Source organism: Lagenorhynchus albirostris, chromosome 12 (assembly GCF_949774975.1).
Source record: "Lagenorhynchus albirostris chromosome 12, mLagAlb1.1, whole genome shotgun sequence".
In the NCBI taxonomy this organism is placed as follows: domain Eukaryota; kingdom Metazoa; phylum Chordata; class Mammalia; order Artiodactyla; family Delphinidae; genus Lagenorhynchus; species Lagenorhynchus albirostris.
The window spans coordinates 69,010,796-69,032,585 of record NC_083106.1 but is presented as its reverse complement, the minus strand read 5'-3'; the positions used below and the strand labels follow the sequence as shown (position 1 = coordinate 69,032,585).

General features: G+C 41.0%; 1 protein-coding gene across 7 annotated transcripts in view; it reads right to left on the bottom strand.

The window, feature by feature from the left end:
- The window catches only part of SYNCRIP (synaptotagmin binding cytoplasmic RNA interacting protein), a 28,962-nt gene extending 8,819 nt beyond the window's left edge, over positions 1–20,143 (bottom strand). For 2 of the 7 annotated variants that reach the window (XM_060167203.1, XM_060167202.1), the window contains exons 1-10: positions 20,070–20,143; positions 17,613–17,772; positions 16,807–16,925; positions 16,572–16,679; positions 13,665–13,778; positions 13,389–13,565; positions 5,386–5,521; positions 4,083–4,288; positions 1,800–1,949; positions 1,356–1,477 (exon numbers count right to left, since the gene is read on the bottom strand). In XM_060167203.1, the coding sequence (XP_060023186.1) occupies positions 1,356–1,477; positions 1,800–1,949; positions 4,083–4,288; positions 5,386–5,521; positions 13,389–13,565; positions 13,665–13,778; positions 16,572–16,679; positions 16,807–16,925; positions 17,613–17,760 (1,280 nt within the window). In that variant the 5' untranslated portion in view covers positions 17,761–17,772; positions 20,070–20,143. Of the gene's footprint in view, positions 1–1,355; positions 1,478–1,799; positions 1,950–4,082; positions 4,289–5,385; positions 5,522–13,388; positions 13,566–13,664; positions 13,779–16,571; positions 16,680–16,806; positions 16,926–17,612; positions 17,773–19,145; positions 19,347–20,069 lie in introns of those variants that run through there. The other 5 variants (XM_060167206.1, XM_060167204.1, XM_060167208.1 and 2 more) reach the window with 5 other exon arrangements.
- Positions 20,144–21,790: the final 1,647 nt, after the last annotated feature.

Below are 21,790 nucleotides of genomic sequence, written 5' to 3'. Positions count from 1 at the left end.
ACAATCAGTTAATTGTCTTCTGGAAGAGATATGAAAAAGTTATTTTCACTGCATAGAGTATACTCAGGGGTCTGCTGAGATAGAGCATTAGCTCTTCCTTCAAAACCTAGCTCTTTGTAAGTCTTTTCTCATTTATACTACCACCAAGCATATTAAAAGCACATGTTTCGGGCTTCCCTGGTGGCACAGTGGTTGAGAGTGCGCCTGCCGATGCAGGGGACACGGGTTCGTGCCCTGGTCCAGGAAGACCCCACATGCCACAGAGCAGCTGGGCCCGTGAGCCATGGCCGCTGAGCCTGCACGTCCGGAGCCTGTGCTCCGCAACGGGAGAGGCCACAGCAGTGAGAGGCCCGCGTTGTGCAAAAAAAAAAAAAAAAAAAAAAAAAAAGCACATGTTTCTTTAGTCCTAGAACAAGTACAGATAGATTACTCGGATAATAATCATTATACAAGACATCGTACATAATTTAATCTGTTTCCCTTTTAAAATTAAAGAAACTGAGGCTCAGAACTTGCCAACTTGCCTAACTGCACAGCTAATTACAGAAACTGGAACGTGAATGCTTCCCTGATTATGAAATAGTAGAAGCTTCCCCTACACAGGGCAACAGACAGAAAACTGACCTGAGATATAGTTTAGTGATTATTGTTCTCGCCATCAAACAGCAATTACCCCTCTCTTCCTCCTTAGAAATCAATTACCAAATTTTTTTTAAATTGCAAACTTCATTCTTACACAGCTAAGTTTCCTTCACTGTCTTAATGAACAGATAACCTTAAAAGATCCAATTTATACAATGCATTTACACACTTGTTTTCGTATCTCAATACTGTTATTTGCTTATTTCATTAATTATACTCATTTCATTTTTCAAAACCCATGCATAGTATATGAAGCCTTTGGGATGGCAGTAATGGGCACTATGTATTGGTAAAGAAGTCTTTTTTCTGACACAAAGGAAACAAAGTCTATTATAATTGGAGATTTTATATTTCCTGCCTCAGAGAAAAAACTCTCCACCCTTTAACCAAACATACTGTCAAGACTTTGGGGCAGCTAATATTTAAAACACGTATTCAGGAGCACATTCTGTAAAATACAGTAGAAAATAACCTAGATTGATTTTTCGTTTATTATGCAAAGGTCCAGTTGTTTAGAATTACAATTAGTTTCACAAGTATGGTCAACAGCAAGAGCTCAATAAACATTTTTGGAGATTCTCGGCATTTTTCTTTGACTCAAAGCTTTCAAGTTAAACTTCAAGTCCTCTTTAAAAGGTAAAGGCATGTTACAGATTTGTTCACCTGTTATTCACCAGTTAATCAATATTAAAATCTGTACAACTTTCACTTACATTTGATTCTTTGCAGCTTGCCTCTGAGCTTTTCTTTCTTTCCTTTTCTGATCTGGTGGCTTAGCAAAAACAATTTCAATATTTTCTCCCTCCAAGTCTTTGCCATTCATTTCTTCCATAGCCTTAAAAAAGTAGGTACTGATCAATACAAGAGACCTTTCACAACTATGATTCATTTAAAGTTAAAAAAATCATTTACTATTAACACTAGAAGGATGAGATAAAATAGGATTCTTGATTTCATTTAAAGATCCAGCTCTTCAACTATTAATCTTTTTGACTTAGTTTAGTAAGTTATGCGATTTGCTAAGGCCAATAAAGGTTAGCTTGAGTAATTACATGACCTCTGAGTTTCCTTCAATTTTCTAAAACATTCTGATTTTAGGATGACTAAAAATCATTAGTCTAAGTTAGATGCCTATGATAATTCCCCCAGTTATTTACCTTGACAGCACCATCTCGCTCATCAAAATGAATGAAAGCATAATCTTTTAATTTCTTCACTCGTTCCAGTTTCCCAAACTGACTAAATGCCTTTTCTAAAATCTCTTCTGTTACAGTATTGGCCAGGTTGCGTACAAACAGCACTTTTACCTGAAATTTAAGAAAGAAACAGAAACTTCCTATGTATTTCCAAAGGATTCAGTTTCCAAGATGCCACCATCCCAACCCTGCAAACTTAACTTTAGTCACAACCCATTAGAGGAGTACCAGAAATATAAAATATAGACTAAAATTTCAACTCATTTGGGTAAATACCAAGGAGCATGCTGCTGGATCTAATGGGCAAAAAATCTGAACGTTCTCACCAAAGATATACAGATGGTGAATAAGCATAGGAAGAGATGCTCAATTATCATGTCATTAGGGAATTGCAAATTAAAACAGTGAGATATCATTACAAGCCTGTTACAGTGACCGGCCAAAATCTAAGACTCTAACACCATCGAATGCTTTTGAGAATATTGAACAACATATTCACTGCATTAGAATGCAAAATGGTATAATTTGGCAGCTTCTTAGAAAACTAAACATACTTTCATACCATATGATTCACCAGTCACACTCCTTGGTATTTACCCAAAAGAGGTGAAAACGCGTCCACACAAAACCCTGTATATGCATGCTTATAGCACCTTAATTCATAATTGCCAAAACTTGGAAGCAACCAAGCTGTCCTTCAGTAGGTGACTGGATAAACTATAATAAATCCAGACAATGGAATATTACTTAACATTAAACAAGAAATGAGCTATCAAGCCATGAAAAGACATGGAGGAACCTTAAATGTAAAAGAAGCTGTCTTAAATGGCTACATACTATATGATTCCAACTATGTGACATTTGGGAAAAGACAAAACTATGGAGACAGTAAAAAGGGCAGTGGGTGCCAGGGATGAGGGGACGAGGGATGAAAAGGCAGTCACAGAGGATTCTTAAGGCAATGAAAATATTCTGTACGATACTACAATGGTGGATACAACATACATTTGTCAAACCCATAGGATGCAGAACACCAAAAGGGAATCCTAACGTAAACACTGAGTTATACTAATGTGTCGATTTAGATTCACTGATTATGACAAATGTACCCCTTTGGTGAGGACACTGATCGTGCAGGAGGCTGCACAGCTATGTGGGCAGGTGTGCGGCTGCAGAGCTATGTGGGCAGGTGTGCGTATGGGAAACTGCTGTACTTGCTGCTCAAAACACAAAACATGCTACGCACAGGACTTTTCATTAGTTATTATTTTACAATTAAAATGGACGTGGTTATTTCCTAATAACGTGAACACCATGCCATCTGAAACAGCTGTTGAACTTAACACAGGGAGTCAAAACTAACTGGGACCTGCTTTTGAAACCCTGAAGAGAGGAAACAATATTCAAAACACTGGTAAGATAAAGTCTTCAATCCTGAAAGCTCCTCAAGTACAACTACAAATTTAACCTTTTGGCTAAGAAACACTATCACTTCCTCCTAAAATACCTGAAGTAGCATCTGAATTTCTTAATCTAAAGGGCTGACCAATGAGAGCTTAATAAGCCAAAAGAAAAAAGAATGAATCCTAAGTATTTTCTGTCCTCAAAAACATTTACCCTTTAATATTCACTGTTCTGACACTTCACACTCCTCTCTTGATTTTAGTAAACTAGTTGTATTTCCTAGCCTATCGTCATTAAGGAGGATTCTTTAAAAGGTTAGAATAACTTAACTGCAAACTGCACTGGTAAAGTGTTGACTCAAGAGATGTTTGTTTTCATAGATGTCTCAACTGACTGCTGAAGCACGATACCTAATAATAGCTAAACCTTTTAACTGCAGCAGCTCTGCTGAGGCCAGTACAGTTCACTATTTTTAGGAGTAGGACTTTTAACACAAAAACCATGTAATCTTAATGGCGCCACTCTCAAAAACTCAAAGAAACTGCTCTTCGAATCCACACAAAAATGAAAGTGAATCATCTCCACTGCATGTAGGCTACCTACTTTATCATAAGAGTATGATGGCTACACAACTGTAGCTGACGGTCCATGAATAAATTCCTATATTCACCCTCCATGCACTTGTTATATATTTCTGGTGTGTGGCCTTTAACACAGAACCCTTCTCTCACTTTCAAAAATATGGTTTAAGGAAGCACACACAAGTTTCCCTCCACTCTCTAAAGCCTACCCCTGCTCCCAGCAACACCACAAAAAATTTTTTAACTCAACTGTTATTACCTTTGCCATAACTTCAGGATCGGGATCTTCTATAGGATCAGCCCATTCAACAGTTCCAACATTTCCCCAGACCTTGACTTTACCACTCATTAACCTACGTCTTGCCTGGGCAGCTGTTTTGTGATCTTCATATTCAAGAAAGCAAAAGCCTCTGTTTTTTTTCTTGTCGTCTGGTTGGTGGTATAAAATGACGTCTGTAAGACCCTCTGAAAGTAAGCAACAATTCCAGAGAAATTAGATAAAATAAGCAAAAATAAGCAGATCAAAAGATTTATTTTTCTAATATTATACCTGAATATCAGAATGAAAAATAATCTCTTATCTTTACCAGGGACTCTCAAAAAACCGGTCCAGATAATTCACCTAATCCACACTTTCCAAGTGTTCCTAATGCAAAAATCCCCAAGAAAAGAAAATGTATTCTTTTTACTTAGACCTGAGGACTATTCTGCTTCCATTTATCAGATGACAGAGAGGTATGAAATCTATACAAAGCTGTTTTAGGAAAACCAGGAGTATAAGTCAGACATGGTTAGAAATTTTTCTCTGCTTCCATTAATTAGATGACAGAGAGGTATGAAATCTTTACAAAGCTGTTTTAGGAAAACCAGAAGTATAAATCAGACATGGTTAGAAATTTTTCACCCCATGCAAGTAAAAACTAATTTTTTAATGGCACTTTTCTGGCCTCAGACATGGTTTTACTTCAAATGAAATAGAGACTATCTTAGTATTGTATAAGAATTTCAAATGTTCCTGGAAATTGGTAACAGGCTGATAATTTGCTAAATATTCTAGGCAGACAAAACTATTTTTTCTAGTTTCCAAATGACAAAAGCCTGTCACTTGGAAACTTATAAAAAATGCTTTACAATTCAAAGAAATTACACCATACTGACAAAGTATAATCTCTGCTTATAGCAAGAGTACTTACCATTCCTGTAATTTGGAAAATCAGGTTATTACTTATCAAACATTTTTACTAAGAATGTCAACTAGCACCTCAAAATGCATAAAAACACAGAAAGAAATACAATTTTCCAAAACAGGGGAAGCACAACAATGATTCTGCAGACTGAGTTCAAATCCCAGCCGTATTCCTTACTAACTACATAACATTCAGCAAGTTATTTCCCAAAACCTTCTATTTCTTTATCCGAAAAATGGAGTTACTCATCTTATATGGCTATAGTGAGAATACGAGTCAATAAATGCAGTGCTTAAAACAGTGCTTGGCACACAAAAGCATGACATTACCTTAAGTATTAGAAGTTGAACCTCCTTCCAAGTAAACCCAACTTACCTGTTACTTTGCTAAATTCTTCAAGAATCTGTTCCTTGGTTTTACTCTTAGGAATAGAGCCCACAAAAAGCCTGTTGTTGGCAACGGAGATGCAGACACCAATGTGTTTTCCAGAACGAATTTCATGATTATTATACTGAAAGGCGGAAAAGTGCATGTTTTAAAAATACTTAAAATATCCTACTATAGGTGCTCATTATAGAAAGATATGCAAATCCCATACACAAAAGCAAAATCTTTTAACAAATTAAAACTTCAACACTTAGGTTTATCAAGTATTTTTATCCTTTAAAAAATTATAATCTGAGACAGGAAGATTGTACTGACAAAACACACTAACCAAGTTTATGAATTAAAGCAAAAAATTGTTAAGTCCTTGAAATTTAGCAAATTTGGTAAGAATCTAGTCTGTAAGCAGCTTAAATTCCAAATTACTGATTCCACAATACCTTATTTTCTACTTAAATTCATCCTTCCGACTAGTTATTCTCATGCAAGGGAAACAGATTCCAGTGCCAGCAAGCTTTCTGCCTTTCTATTAATCAGCACTTAAATCTTATTTTTCCATCTCCCCTAATCACTTGTAAAAAGTTACAATAAGGGATTTCTGGCTTCAAATACTTAAATCTAAAAGGAGAACCTTGTTATTCTGAATCAGATCCAACTTTCTCCCCCATTTTATTTTCACCAAGCCTACAATGAAGTTGGAGAAAGACAAGTAGATTATGGTAAACTACTATAAAACGACAGTAAAAAGTAAACAATCTTCAAGTAACCATATTCCATAAAACGGAATACCGCAGAGGCAAAACCCAAAAAGTTCCTATCCCTGTTATTCCCATTCTTGCGTAACAGGTATATCAGGTATAAGTGAAGAAAATACAGACAAGTCAGAAAACTGATTCCTCCCTCTCCCTTTTTCTCCATCTCCAGATATTCAAAATTAAACATGAAGTTCAAACATCCTTCCTTCAGTTCAGAACAGTTTTGTACTTTTTACCCCACCGACTCCGTTCACGCTTATCCAAGTCTCTGGGCATCATGATCTCAGGATTCTCTCTATGCTTTACACTTATGCTGGTGACATTTTTTTTTAAATCACAACTTTGCCTATTGAAAAAGAATCCCACAATGGACTCCGCATCAGCAAAACAAAGTTTAAACCCTTGGATGTCATTAAGTCCGTCCTAAAATCCCTACCACTTCTCCCTTTTCTCCACAATACTATAATCTCGACTATTTACATCAGTTCTCAAACAGTTTTCATACTGCTCAACCTCTGACTATAACGCTTTCCCTGAAACTTCACCATCTAAACTCCTCTGCATACCTGTAGATTTGAGCTCAACCAAATATTCTGCAATCCCTAAATCCTATAAAGGCCAACAAAAACACCCTTCTATGTTAACACAGATCAGCAGTTTCCAACAGGAGTGATTTGCTGCCCTCCGACACACACACATTTTGGTCAACTAGAGGTGGGGTCTGCTGTTGGTATTTAGTGGGTAGGTAGAAGCCAGGTATGTTATTAAACATCCTACAATTCACAAAATAGTCCAGCATAATAAAAAGTTATGTACTCTAAAACATTAATAGTGCTGAGGTTAAGAAATCCTGCCCTGGACTTCATTTTCTCATACCATTTATATTCTATTTAGACCAAACACGTCTTAAAAATAAAAATATGCGGTTACAGGCAGATATTAGACCTATGGCTGAATCCACCATTGCATGGGATTATGGACAAGTATACTACAATACCCTATTACACAAACAAGTTAACTTTAGAACACAATAAACTGCTTTACGACATGTACATTCCCTAGATTTTTATATCTAAGGATCAAGTAGCCAGCCTTAGTGACAAATCAATGGCTTTCAATCTGGTCATTTAGTCTGTAACTCCAGAAATTGACAAAAACAATTAAAATCAGAAAAAGAATGGAAGGAAATACAAAGTTTTAAAAAGGGAGAAAGAGGAGTTATTTTGAAGATGACAATTTGGTATCATTTTCCCTTTATTGTATTTCTTTCCAAATATTCTAAGAGCAGAGACTATTTACTTAACAATGCTGCCTCAAAATAGTAATGACTGTTTCTATTATTATCTACAAAAGAAAAGTTTCTTCCTTTCTAACCTATCCTCACTATGGTTAATCAAGGCGGGGTAGGTAGAAGGTATTTAAATGACTGTAGTCTCTGAACAATATGAAGACATGAATATTTAGTAGGATTTATAAAGAAAACTAACTTTTCATCCACATTTTTTTAATTTAAAAAATTGGAACAATTATAGCTGACCCATAGAGAGTAAATTGGCTCTCCAATGAAAAGAAGTCATTAAAGGAGCAAAGGTGACCCTCTGCACATAGCATACTGTCCAAATAAAGCAAACGTGCCTAGAAATAAACATTCCTTAAAGAAATGCCCCATCTACAGGTTAAGCATGCACTTTTATAAGTATATTTGAGTTGTTTAACTTTTCTCACTCTAGCATTTTTAAGACCAATCTATCACCTTAAATTTGAAAATAAACTTTGCATCCTAGCAGGTGTTAGCAGGTGAGTTAACAGTGACTTGGATGGTAGAAAAACATTACCAAAACAACTGTTCTGATCCTTAATAGAGATTCTAATTTAATGCTGATAAACCCTTACTCTCAAGGGTTAGTAATCAGGACGATATGATAGTATCAAAATAAAAAAGAAAACGTAATCTTTTCCAAACTCTAGAAGAGTAGGCACTGAAGTTAACAAATTTTAGAAATCTAGCTTTCAGATCCAGTAACAGTGAGGTAACCAAATAAAATAAAGATGAACTTTGAACACTAACCAATGCAGTTTCAGTATTTCGGAACACCAAAATGAGTTGTACAGTCTGGAACATTCCCATCATCTACGTTCAAAATATCAATTCACTCTTTCCTTCCCTTATAGCCAATCAGTTACCAAATCCCCAGAAATTCAGCAATCTCGGACTTAGAAAACTGATCCAGAAGTGGCTGCTCAGTCCTAACCCTTACAGCAGCAAAGCCGCTACCTCCCAAGCCTGTCCATTTAAGTCTTCTTTACCTTGAGCCAAACCTACTTCCCTAAAAATTCTACAATAAATCTATTTCCTCCTCCAAATGACAGCACTTCATATACCTGCACACAATGCTTAGGACTCAATCCCCCTTCTATGCTTGGCTAATCATTACTTCTCTGAAATTGGGAACTGCCTCCCAGAGTGTCATCCAACAGTGACATCCATAACACAATCCTATAGAGGCAGACTGAGGAGTCTAGAGTAAGCTGGAGACTATTCTTACACTTCTAAACACCAGGCCTCTGCAACATGTAGTCCATGATTATCTTGGCTTATTTGGCAATCACACCACACCACTAACACACTACAGCTTACTTGTGGATTAGTCATGTATAGGACTTGACTCTCAGCCCCACTCAATTCCATCCTGCTGGTGTAAACTACTGTCCCAGGCTATCAAAATCTTTTCAGATCCTTATTTTGCCATCCATGGCATTAACCACTACATATAGATTCAAGTCAACAAACGTTCCAAGCAGTCCAACTATGCCCTCATTCATATCACTGATTAAAAAAAAGAACCTATACCGTTATTTACATCATGCAACCCATACAAAGGCTCAAAACTTTAATAGCACCATGCAACTCAGCCCAGCAGTCATGCCTACTGCCTTCTAGCACTGACTTTATACAAGTTTTACCTCCCTTCCCACAAAACAGTGCTTCAACTATTCATCTATTTCCTTCACTGCCCTGCTCACACCTTTTTATCACAAAGCGTTCTCTAACAACCTCAACCGAAAGCAATCGATCCCTTCATCCCTCCTTTACCCTGTGAACCACATGCTTCCACTTTAATTGTAGTTAGCCTCTCAAGTCCTAGAAACACCAAAGTCAAGAACTGGATCAAACTACCTTGTATGGCCATAGTAAAAGTTTTCATGTTAAACACACTAAACACTTGCTAATTGCTACTAAAATATTCTGTCGACCTGTCTTGCCAGCTGCATTCATCAAAATGGTTGTACACTGGTGTATACAACCACTGTGGTGATAAACTATCAGTGGCTATTAAAGTCATAACCCTTAATGTGCAAAGAGAGGTCAGTATTCCAGTCTTTGTAACAAAGGTATTTTCAGTAGGACACTTCCATTGTATAGGAACCATAATGGGCACTGCAGAGCCAGTAGCCCTGGGCTCCAATTCCAGCAGCACACCACACAAATACATATACACACTTGCCTGGTCAGCCAGTCAGGTTATTTACCTAGTACCTACTCTATAATGGCACTGTTCTAAATGCTGGGGATACAGGAAAAAAGAGCAAATTTTCTGATGGGAAGAGAGAAGCAAATAATCTTTCAAAGTTAAAAAATAATTTTAAGTACATCTAAGCATTCCTTTTTTTATCATGTTCAGTATACTGTCATGGGGCAACTGGGTGGTAAGCCTTTCTTAGAAAGGCCTTCTAAGAAAACCTGATTGATAAGACAGCAGCTGTGCTAACTGGGAGAAGTGGGAGAAAGAACAGAAGGCAGCCTTGAGATGGAAATGCTCATAGCTTTTGTGGAGGACAAAAAAGGCAAAGTGTGGATGGAAGGGTAATAAAGAAGAATGGGAAGAGAGAGGTAAGCAAAAACCTGATCAGATAGAACCTTGTTTGGAAGCCATTATTAGAGTTTTCAGCATGGGACTGTTGCGATCTAATCTACACAGCTAAAAGGTAAGACTGTAAAGGAGCAATGGAAAGCAGTGAGACTAGCTAGAAGGATTCTTCAAATGGTACCTTAGGCTAGGATGGTAGCAGGAAGATGGTACAAATTGGTTAGATGCCAAAAATAAATTTGGCAGTAGAGACGACTTACACTCTGAATTCCTTTTAACACTACCTAAACCACTACATAATTTGAAGAATCAGGCTACCTGGCAACATAACTTATACTGCTGGCTTAAATTATTATGTCTAATTAACGATAAGCACATGCTAAACAAAGCTGGTATCAAACTAAACCAGTACGGCTCTGGGCAAGCCACCCAGACTATTTATTCTACTGCAAAAGGAAGATATTTCACTTACCTTGAAGAATGAGTTGAAGTGATCTTTAAAGGTAATAATGTAGCACCTAGCACAGCTCCTGTGCCTCAACAAGCACAAGTGGTAGCTATTATTCACCTTTTCACAAATTTAAATCTTGCTTCCTTAGCTACATTGTCATCATTTAGGGATGAATTTTCTTATTCCCCCAAATACAAGGCAGATGTTAGCTGAAAATAGGGTCATTAAGAAGTTTGCAGTTGCTTCTAACTTCATGCCTCTTCTTCAGCTGTTAACATCAACCCATTTGACAAATAATTCAGATGCAAACTTAAAATCTAGTCTTTTTTGGGGGGGGGGGTCGTTGTTGAATAACATCAAAAAATAAGGCTGAATATATAAACTATCTCAACTCAATCGAAGGCATTTCTCAAGACACAAAGTACAGGAAAGCAAAAAGATGGTGCTTCAATCTTGCCTCATCTATAAATAACGTAAAAAAGGCATTTTCTCAACATCTGATTATGTGCAACTAGAACAACAGTTCAACTACCTTATATAAAAATTCACCTTGGATAAAGCTGTAATTCAAGTAGACTCGTGACATGATACGAGTAGAAGTAGTTTTCAAAATATGCTTCCTTAAAAAATACATTTAGGAAGGGTACTCACTTCCAGGAATCAAAACAAGGTAGCAAAAAACATCCTAATCAACTTCAGTTTTTTATTTCTCTAGAATGTTTCATTTCCTCAAAAGCCTAGTCCTTTCTTCTACTGTTGCATTAAGGCAAATCTCCCAATTCTATTATCACCATAGTCCTAGCTATGGTAAAGCATCCTTTTTAAAAAAGCAATGACAATACGTCCAATTCATCCCAGTGCTAAGAATACCCTTAAAAAGACAATAAAGCACAGAGCCTCCTATTCATCAGATAGTAAAAAATAATTATGCCCCCAGATAAGGACTCAAATCACAAACCCAGAAAAAAATGTTAAAAGATTTAGGACAAGAGCTAGCTCACAGACCAATCAAAATGGCTGTTTGGCTACCTGGAAATTTCTGTGTTACAGTTGAAAAACTTAACTACATTACTAAGACTACTCTAAGCCTACAGCAATGCAACTTTGGACTACGTGATCTGTTAAGCCAAGGCAATTGCCCAAACTGAGACATATTTCATGTGTACTTATTGGCACTCAAAATAGTGATGTTAGGACTGGATTATATAACATCTTCTAATGATGTTTCTTTACTATAAGAATTCTGAACATCATCTAGAAATAAATTCTAGTGACGACCTACCATAATTAGTGTATTTTGGCAACAAAAATTAAGTAGTCTACAAATGTTTGTTTAATGATTCCTTTAAAAAATACTAATACACAAATCATTACTTGTAACACTAAATAATCACACCTATTAAGCAAAACTAAAGCTTTATGTAATACGTCATAAATAAACTGGATCTGACGTCATTAAATTCTGTACTAGCTTTTTGCAGTAAGACAGTCTCACTGCCTTCTCAATCATTATGTATTTCAACACTGAAACTTACTGCTACTTTATTACTACCTAGCAAAACGTTCTATTCTTTTATAGATTCAACTGGATGACTCCTAAAGTATCTTTCCAGAACTCTAAAGAGTCCTCAGTTTTACCTGAACTGTTTAAACTAAAAACGTGACAGTTCAAAGGTTACCATTGAATGGACCCCTAGAGCTATACATACTCTCCCTTCTGAAATAGAAAGCACTCTTTGAAAGAAAAGAAAATCAGCCATGATTTAAAAAGAAATATCTAAACTCCTGAATTCTTTATTCTTCCCAAGTAGCATACTTTTCTAATTTTAACCTTTACAATGTTCAATTACACACAACAATGGAGAGATCCAAGCAATACAAAAAACAAAACCAAGTAAGTATATTTGTTTTCTTTTTCTCCTTAAGGTTTGCCTTAAAATGTGATATATATGGGCTTCCCTGGTGGTGCAGTGGTTGAGAGTCCGCCTGCCGATGCAGGGGACACGGGTTCGTGCCCCGGTCCAGGAAGATCCCACATGCCGCAGAGCGGCTGGGCCTGTGAGCCATGGCCGCTGAGCCTGCGCGTCCGGAGCCTGTGCTCCGCAACAGGAGAGGCCACAACAGTGAGGCGCGCGTACCGCCAAAAAAAAAAACCAAAAAAAAGTGATATATATGATGGTGAGGGAAGGAAAAATAAAATTCAGGATGAAATCACTCTAAGGAGTTCAAGTTTGCTTAGAAGTACCCATAAAACGTGTGTAAGTCAGATAACGCAAAACTAACAAACATCATCTGCTATAGTGAACCATTTACAAAAGTTCCTCCCCAGCTGTACTTTTTGATGTATTTCTTGGATTGAAATTAACTTCCATCTTCAACTACAAAACACAGAAACTACCTGTCACAGAATTTAATAAAACTAATTTGAAGGAGAATTATATAAGCCATAGTTTGAAACATTAAAATTCTTTAAATTGGGAAAATAACTAGGTCCTCACCCGACATCTAGTACTTTTAAATCAGACACTGCCATTCAACATAAAATCCTTTATTTCATTAACTAGAAAGTTATCATCACAATGTCTTTGTGAAACATTTTCGAAAAAGGGACAGCCAGATATGGTCCTTTAAGAGCCCTATCTACTACAGTTACTTTCTTAAACCTTTTAACACTCCTTGAAAAAAAAAAAAATCGCTAAGCCAAATTCAAAGCACCAGTAACTTCAACTCCACCACACTACCTTATACATCCTGAGTCAGTTCAACTATACATGCAAAAAATACTGCTACAATGTGTACATAGAAAATGGGACAGTGCCTAATCAGCACTTCAAAAACCTTTGGTTAACACAATTAAGAAAAGTCCTGGCTTTAAATGAAAACAGAGAATGTGAAAACTGAAAAGAAAAAAAAACTCACCAGTTTAACAGCCTCCTGAGCTGCTTCTTTTGTACAAAAAGTGACAAACGCATAACCTCTATTGAGACCAGTTAGTGGATCCATCATTAGACGAAGATCCCATATAGGTCCAGCTTTTTCAAACAATGGAACAAGTTCATCCTCAAACAGATCTCTTGGGATCTTCCCTACAAATATCTGTAAATTAAATATGAAGTAAAAACCATGGAGAGTTTCTTTAGGGAACCAGACACCTGTACATTTACTACAAAGGGTACAAGTTTTTAGTCTCTTTACCTCAGTGCCAACAGAAGGCTGCTGACCTGAATAAACGGAATCTGGAGGCGGTCCCCCATACTTCCTCTGTCCAGTGGTCACATCGAGTGTGTATCCTGTTCTTTCCAAGAGCGCCTTAAAAAGTTCAAATGTCATCAATACATTTCATTCATGAGACCACACCCATACATTGAGCAGTTTAAAATCAATCTTGTTCAAATCTTTCCATGGATCTTTGCAACATTCCCTACTTACAGATTTCTGTTGTGTTTCAGAATTCCCCTTTTAATGTATGCTTGTAATTTATAATATGCCCTAATTTATAATGAAAATTTCAGGATCCTGGTCAAATTATTTTCTGGTCTCCAACTAATTACTGAGTAGTGCTCAGTGAACAACACTAAATATTGATCCGTCAACAACTTTCAAGGCAACGTGTACCTATTCGGCCCTTCTAAAAAAGGACTGCACCTAATTAGGCTGAAAATAATTCTCTCCTAAAGAAGGAGATGGATAACTTCTCTCTCCCAAATCTAGCTTTCTTACCCAATAAATTTCCCTGTAACCCACACTTCTAGGTACCTACCGCCATTCTGGGAGTTTCACCAACCTTTATAGAAATTACACTCCTCCAATTAAGTCCAGAAACTTAGGGGTTGCAGGAAAAATGACCTCTTATTCATCTGACATTCAAGTACCATGCTTCACAGGACAGCATGGATCACTCAGAAAAAATGAGAGCCAAAATGATTTTGAAAACTTTATGAAGCTGCAACAATGTGACATAACCTCTATATATTACCTCCCTAAAAGTGAACTGTTAAATTTACACAACTCATATTTACTCAGAGCATTAAAAATTTCTCTTCATCTTCTATTATAAGCAAAAAGACTAGAAAAAAGTTAGCCTAAGGAAAAAACAAGAATTATTCCTTTTCCACCATCGCACCCACAAAGCACAAAACTGGTTTTCTGAATAATAAAAGCAACCCAATAATTAGATGATAAATTCTGAAATAAAAAGAAACACTAGGCACAGGACAAAACTTATCAAAATGCTGTTAAGTGATTTGGGGGTCACTTTAGTCTTTGAAAATGAAAACACCTAGATAGATTTTAAATATTTTCTACCCAAAGAACATAAAATATATTATGAAAACATACTGTAACTGATAACTCCTTTATTCCTAAATTGTCTTAACAAAAAAGCCCAGAAAGTGCTACATGTTTTAAGTAGTCTTTTTCTATTATCTCCAAATATATGTGCTTAACAGTGCAACACTGGGTTAGTAACAAAAATAAACTCAAATCTATTACTATCACATAAACTAAACCATTAAATGGCTCCTTCTTCCCTTTTTCCCATATGTAATCCCTGCGCTTCTTTCACTGTAATCTTTAAGTGACCCAAATAATACCTCTCATGTCACTCGCTAAAAACAAAAAGTAAAAACTTATTCCCTCTGAAAAACATCCTATAAAAATGTCTGTCTTCGACGTAGAGAAAATGGACTTGAGGACGCGGGGAGGGGAAAGGGTAAGCTGGGACAAAGTGAGAGAGTGGCATGGACATATATACACTACCAAATGTAAAATAGATAGCTAGTGGGAAGCAGCCATGTAGCACAGGGAGATCAGCTGGGTGCTTTGCGACCACCTAGAGGGGTGGCATTAGGAGGGTGGGAGGGAGATGCAAGAGGAAGGGGATATACGTTTGCACATAAGCTGATTCATTTTGTTATACAGCAGAAACTACAATAAAGATGTTAAAAGAAAAAAAGTCTGCCTTCTTGCCACAATTTAAGTCACACTAATGCTTTAAGCCACTCCCTTCCAAAGATAGAACTGAATCTCACAAACGAAATTTTCAATTTTTCATAAAATTTTAATAACTGTCTCAGTATAGACTTAATTGCAACTGATTAATTACAATGAGTAACAACTATATTCCATTTCTTTGGAAAAACTAAACTTATAGCTCAAACACAATTCACCCACAGCTACAACTGCAAAAGGCTCAAACTTACAGATAGCCTTAACGTCTAACTCCATATTCCAAGCTTCTCTCTTCCCACAGCATTAAAACACACCTGACACCTCTATTGTTCCTAGTAACTTATTCTCTTAAACCATACTTGGTTCAAGAGCAGTGGCACACTGTATTAAGAGTACCAGATTAAAACTAGTATGATCACCGTCATATTTTCTATGAACTAAAAACTCAACACAACTAAAAAACACCAAGATCAAAACCTAGTTGACTTTGAGGCCATTTACTCTTCTGACTTTGGGGGTGGGGGGAGCGCAAAGGAAACCTACCCTCAGCCTCAGTTTCCTCATTTACATTTCCACAGTAATCCATTTTATCCTTAAAAGCTGCTTCTAGAAATGAACAAATTGGCCTTAAAAACCCATACTAATGGAAGGAAAAGAAGGCAGTGTTAAAATACTAAACCCATTTAATTTGGGGGCTTGAGAATCCTAAGAAAAGCAGTCAGCTGCTAAATGCACACACTCCACCAGTATGAGGTGAGCAGATCCCCTCCCATTTTGGTTCCACTGTCAGTTAATCTGGACTTGCAGGTTTCTAAAAAAATATGGTGGCTGTATTTCTCTAAATCTTTTATTTAGAATACCAATAACACAGATTTAAGAAACAGTAGCTAGCTAAGAAGAAAAACTTCAGAACTGTTTTAGAAACAAATTGTTAAAGGCAGGAAAAACAGTAATTACAAAAGATTAACAAATTATCTCATGGTCATTAACTCGCAACATCAAAAACCCCCACAAAAAACAGACAAAAAAACACGAAAAACAAAACACACACACCCATTTCACACCCAAGAAATATTTACCAAAGCTAGAAAATAGAAAAAAAATAAACTTTAAAACTGAAAGGAGTAAAAAAGAAAGTTTTTAAAGACATACCTTAATTTTTGCCTCATCTGGTCCTTTGCTAGAATCTGCTACTTTGGTCCCCTGTTTTTCTCTCTGCCTATAAGTCTTCATGACTCCACATAAAAAGGCACTTTTGTTCTGCAAACGAATTTTCCAATCATATTTAACAATAGTTATCTTAAACGTACCTAAATAAATAAAACTTGAACTATCAAAACTACTCAGGTTTTTTATTGTTTTTACACTGACACTAGATTAATGTTACCTGAACATGAGAGAGATCACTGTCTTTAAACTGCTGAAGAACTGCCAATGCGCCGTCTTCATTGAATTCTTTTAAAGCTTCGATAGCTCTTTCATCTAAATCGCTATGTGCAACCAGCCCTGGAGAAGAAAAAACTTAATTAATTGTCAACTTCTAATATTTTTAGAAGGTTTTTTTTTTAAAAAAGACCATGTTTGCCAATATAGGTGCCAACTAAGAATTCTTCCATGCCCCCTTATCATCTATATGATGAAAAACACACATACCTTAGCCATTCTGAACGGCATTATGAACTAAATAAGGCCTCTCAACCACTTTTTTTAATCTTGTTCTGTGTCTAAATCAGACAATTCTGAACCCTATTTCTACAGCAAATATACAGGCTCACAAATTCTAAAACCAACCAACGAAGTACCGAGCATGACAAATGAACCTCTACTCAATTTCAAATACCACTAGAAAAAGCAAGAGCCACACGGAGACAGACTACAAGTCTACAGTTACCAAGTTATTTAACAAGAATCCTACTATAAAAATACCCCCAAAAAGTCACATGGCCTGCTTCCAATATTTAGCAGCTGTTGCTACCATCGTATGCTTATCCATCTGGCCAGCCAGCCTTTACCTCCTAACCCTTTCTCTTCCCTCCCTCTATACACCTTAACCTCTAGTTCACAACTAGCACAACAAGGCAAAACTCCAGGTCCCACACTTATTGGAAACCACAAAAAGTTGCTATTTTAGCTCAAAGCCAGAAATCCAATAGAAAAATTTCATGATATAATTTTGCAAGTGTTAGTTCTTACCTGCAACGTAAATTTCATCTAGTTTTTCAGCAACTTTCTGTGGTAAACCAGCATCAAGCAATGTCTGAAAATTTTCTGAATGGATAACTGCAGAAGTAGTATCCATGGGCTCTTCAGTACCATTTCCATTAACATGTTCTGTAGCCATGTTTCCAGAGATCTGTTCAAACGCAATAAGCAAAATTAAACTAGGATCTTCAGAAAGGGTAGAGGACAATATGAGAGCCCCAATCTTTACATTCTCTACCAATTTCTACACCAGTCAGCCTGCACCTCCCTTTAAAGAGGCCTTACTTGAAAGTCACTGTCGCCTGACAAGCCACATTCGGAGCGCGGGGCACAGAAGGACGGATCCACTACGTTTTTCCTTAGCACCACCCCTGACTCACCTGCTAACACTCCCTAGGAAAAACCACATTACAAATGGAGCCCAACCAGCACGAGGACGAGCCAGCGTGCCACATGCAGCTGTGCCCGTACGGCGAACGAGGTGTGTGTGGAGCAAGCAAAGCTGGGCTTTTCCCTCTCAAAGGTAAACCCCCGAAGTGCGCGCTTTTCCCGCCTGCCGCTTAAAGATCGGTAACAACAGCCTGCGAAGAACAAAGCGCTCACACAAGCTACCTTCCCACCACCCAATTTCTCCACCCTTCACCCGCACACCCCAAAGCCCGCCCCCGACTCCGCATCCAGAGCGGCAGCCTCACCGCTGCGGCCCCCGGGAGCCCAGCAGAAACACGTGCTCTGCGCCTTCCAATGTCCTACAACTTCCTTCCACGAAAACCCACCGAGTCCCAGGCCAAGACCACCGTCACCGGCTCCCAACAGCAACCCCAAGCCGCGGCCGGAGCCCCCAGCAAGCAGCAGCAGCAGCACAACCTCGCCCCTCGACACCGAGGCCGCGGCGGCGCCAGGCCACAGGCTCTCCCCGCCCCCCAGCGCCGCCGTCTCGGCCGTGACACATGGCTCTCTCTGCCCCGGGCGCCGGCGACCGCCGGCCGCCCGCCCGCCCCGCCGAGACGTGCGCCGCGGCGCGCGGTGCAAGCCCCCCACCCCTCGCCAGTCCCGGCAGCGACTGCGGCGCGGGGGCCGGCGGTGCCACCCCCGGGCCGGGGCCGACAAGCCGGCGGCGCGAGGGCGTTCCGCGAACTGCCCAACGCTCGCCGGACCCCGAGCACCACCCAACCCCGCCGCGCGGCTGCGGGACAGGACCGGCTCCTCTCCGCCCACTCCCGCGCCGCGGCGACGGCCACGACAGCACCAACTCCGCCGCCGCTCGTGGTCCGCGCGAGCCACGGGGGCGCCTCCTCCCTGGAGCGCCGCAGACAAAGCCCGAATGGCAGCAGCACATGGAAGGGAGAAGGAAGTGGCGGCGCGGGCCGCGGCCTACTCCCAAGCAGCCCCAGTCAACGTGCTCCCCTCTTCCTTGGAATCCATTTTCCAGAAAAGCCGGTTTCTCCCCGCACCGCCCTCCCACAGCTCACTCCACAATGTCACGGAGCTCCCCTCCCAGACCCAGGTCCCGGCGGTCGTTACCTCCCCGTCGGGCTGCGGTGGAGGAATCCTGTCCGAGGAGATCCGGTTGCGGGCAACGCGTGCTCGCTGCTCCCTGGGTCCGGCGCGAGTGGAGCTGTTGTAAAATGGCGGCCGAAGCTCACGCCGCTGGCAGCAAACCCGATCCAGTTCCACTCGCCTCCGAGCGCGCTCCCAGTGCGCGCGCGCGCCTCCGCGTGACCCCCCCTTCCCTTCCCTCCCCTCCCTCGCGCGTCCGCTTCTCTCACTCACTCCTTCAGCCCCTGCCCGCCTCCAACTCCTCCTTCTCCTCCCACCACCACCAGCCTCCGTCCGCCTCTCCTCTAGGCCTTTCTTCTTCCCCTCCCTGCTCCTTTCCCCAACCGCCCGCAGTGTTGTCCGCGGCCGCTCAGGCACGAGTGGCCGCCCTTCCCCTCCTCGCTTGCACGCTCGCACGCTCGCTCCCTCCCTCGCTCTCTCGGCCCCGTTCCCCCAGTCCCGGCCGACTCGGCTCCTCTCTTTCTCTCTCCCGCGCTGACGTGACGACGTAGCTTACGCCTCGGGACGCGCGCCCGCGGGCTCCGCCCCCACGCCCACCACCTCCCTCGCTCCTCACCACACAGGAGGGCGCGAGACCCCGCCCTTCCGCTCCGGCGGCGGCGGAGGGGCCAAGAGTGAATGAAAGGCCCGCCCCTTCCCCTCCCGGCACTCCCCCTCCCGCGCCCCTCCGAGCGGGGCGGGGCGGGCCGGCTCAGCGTGTCCCACTCGTTCTCCTTTGTCAGGAGACAGGCATCTCCCCACCCCGCCCCACCCCACCCCCACCGCGGCACCACGCGCACGCCCCCCCAACCGAGCTCCCGCTCGCCCCACCCCCCGCCCCGTCCCGGACCGGCGGGGAACGGGGCGGGGGGCGCGGAACGCGAGCGCAGCTCCGCGGAGCGTACCCACCGGTCCGTGCGCGCCCGGCCCCCGCCCCGGGCGCCGCGGCCGCGTAGTCGTTCCAGGCGGTGTCCACGCCGCCGCCGCCCCGCGCTCTCCTCGCTCGGGAAGCTGCAGGCGCACGTGTCCCCCGGGGCGGGGCGAGGCAGACAATGGGGCGGCGGGGGAGGGGAGCGGCGCGGAGCCCGCCGACCTTTGGTCCACCTGGCCGGCGGGACTCGAGTGCGGGAGTCCCTCCTGGGAGACTGGGTCTCCCCGGCCGGACAGTGGGAACTCCGGGGCCCCGCGCCCGCGTGGCTTCCCTTCCACGGGAACCTTGGGTGGAGGGAGGGGCGCCCGGGGCTCGAACGAGGAAACCCCGGCTGCTTTTGAGGGGGAACCGGCTGGCTCCAGGGGAGCGAGGAGCGGCTCCCGCCTTGGGATGCTACGAAAGCCAGATTTGGAAGCAAAACCGCTGGGTGGTGAAGAGTTGTGCAATACTCCGTTTCAGTCTCTGGCCTTTTCAGCAGTTAAGGGCTTCCTCACGGCACAGTTTGAGCAACTTGCAGCAGCACAGAGCTGCGTGGTTAGAGCAACTATGAAGAGCATATCTGTGTTTTTTCCCGAAAATCTTGGCAATTAAATCTTAACTGTAGTGACACTTCTTTTGTAACCGTATACTAGGTACAAGAAAGACAAGACAAAGGCATTTGAATTTCAGACGCCGTATGGATACTAATTTTGTTCAATGCAGCTGTAATGAAAAACAGAAATAGTGTCCTTTTCATTAAAAAAACAAGAGCTCACTGGTTCCCTAAACAAAAAGTTAGATGAATACTCCTCAAAGTGCTTAAACACTTCGTATGCCAGATTATTTTCATTAGTAACTGGATCAAGATATGAAATTTTTCAAATATTTTGACCAAAAGACTATCTAGCCAGTCGGTTTATCTGGGCACTCTACTACCTAAAATTTCTTCCTGTCATACATGGACCTGCTGTTGTATTCAGCTAATTAAGCAATAGGGATTTTAGTTCATAATTCGAAGGTTGTAGATAATGTTATAAATGAAACCAAATAACCAAAATGTTTAATACAAAAATATAATAAAAACTGGGTAATCTTATAGATGAAGGAATAAAAACAACAGATCTGAACCATCCAACACTTATTTTTTAAGACTTCCTTTAAAAAAAAGAATGAGGAGAGGAAGGGGGAGGGGGAAGAAGAGGAGGAAGAGGGGGAGGAAGGAGAAGAAGAAGGAGAAGGAGAGGAATGGGGAAGAGGAAGGAGAAGAAGAGCCTGTACCTAGGCAATGTCATCTACCAGATGACCAGACCTCCCAAATTGAAGTCTCTAGTTCTTCTTTGATCTCTAATTCCTTTGCCTAACTTACCCACCCGGCACGTTTCTGTGGGCTTTAGGCACTCCAAATCAACATTTCAAAAAACTGAGCACAACATCGTCCCCTTCATCATCCAGCTGCAGAGTTCCCATCTCAGTGAACATCACCCACTTGCATCCAGCAGCATTAGCTGAAAACCAGGGAGTCATTCAGGACAGTACCTTCTCCCTCAAGGCCGTATCAATTAATCAAGTCCTGTCAATTTTGTCTGCCTAATATATCTCCACTTCTGTGTTGCACCCAGGGGATAAGCTACCATCACTTACCACCTGGACTAATGATAGAGCCTCCTGATTCATCCATCCTTGCAGCTTTTCTCATCCATTCAAAGCCGCGCACGTGCAC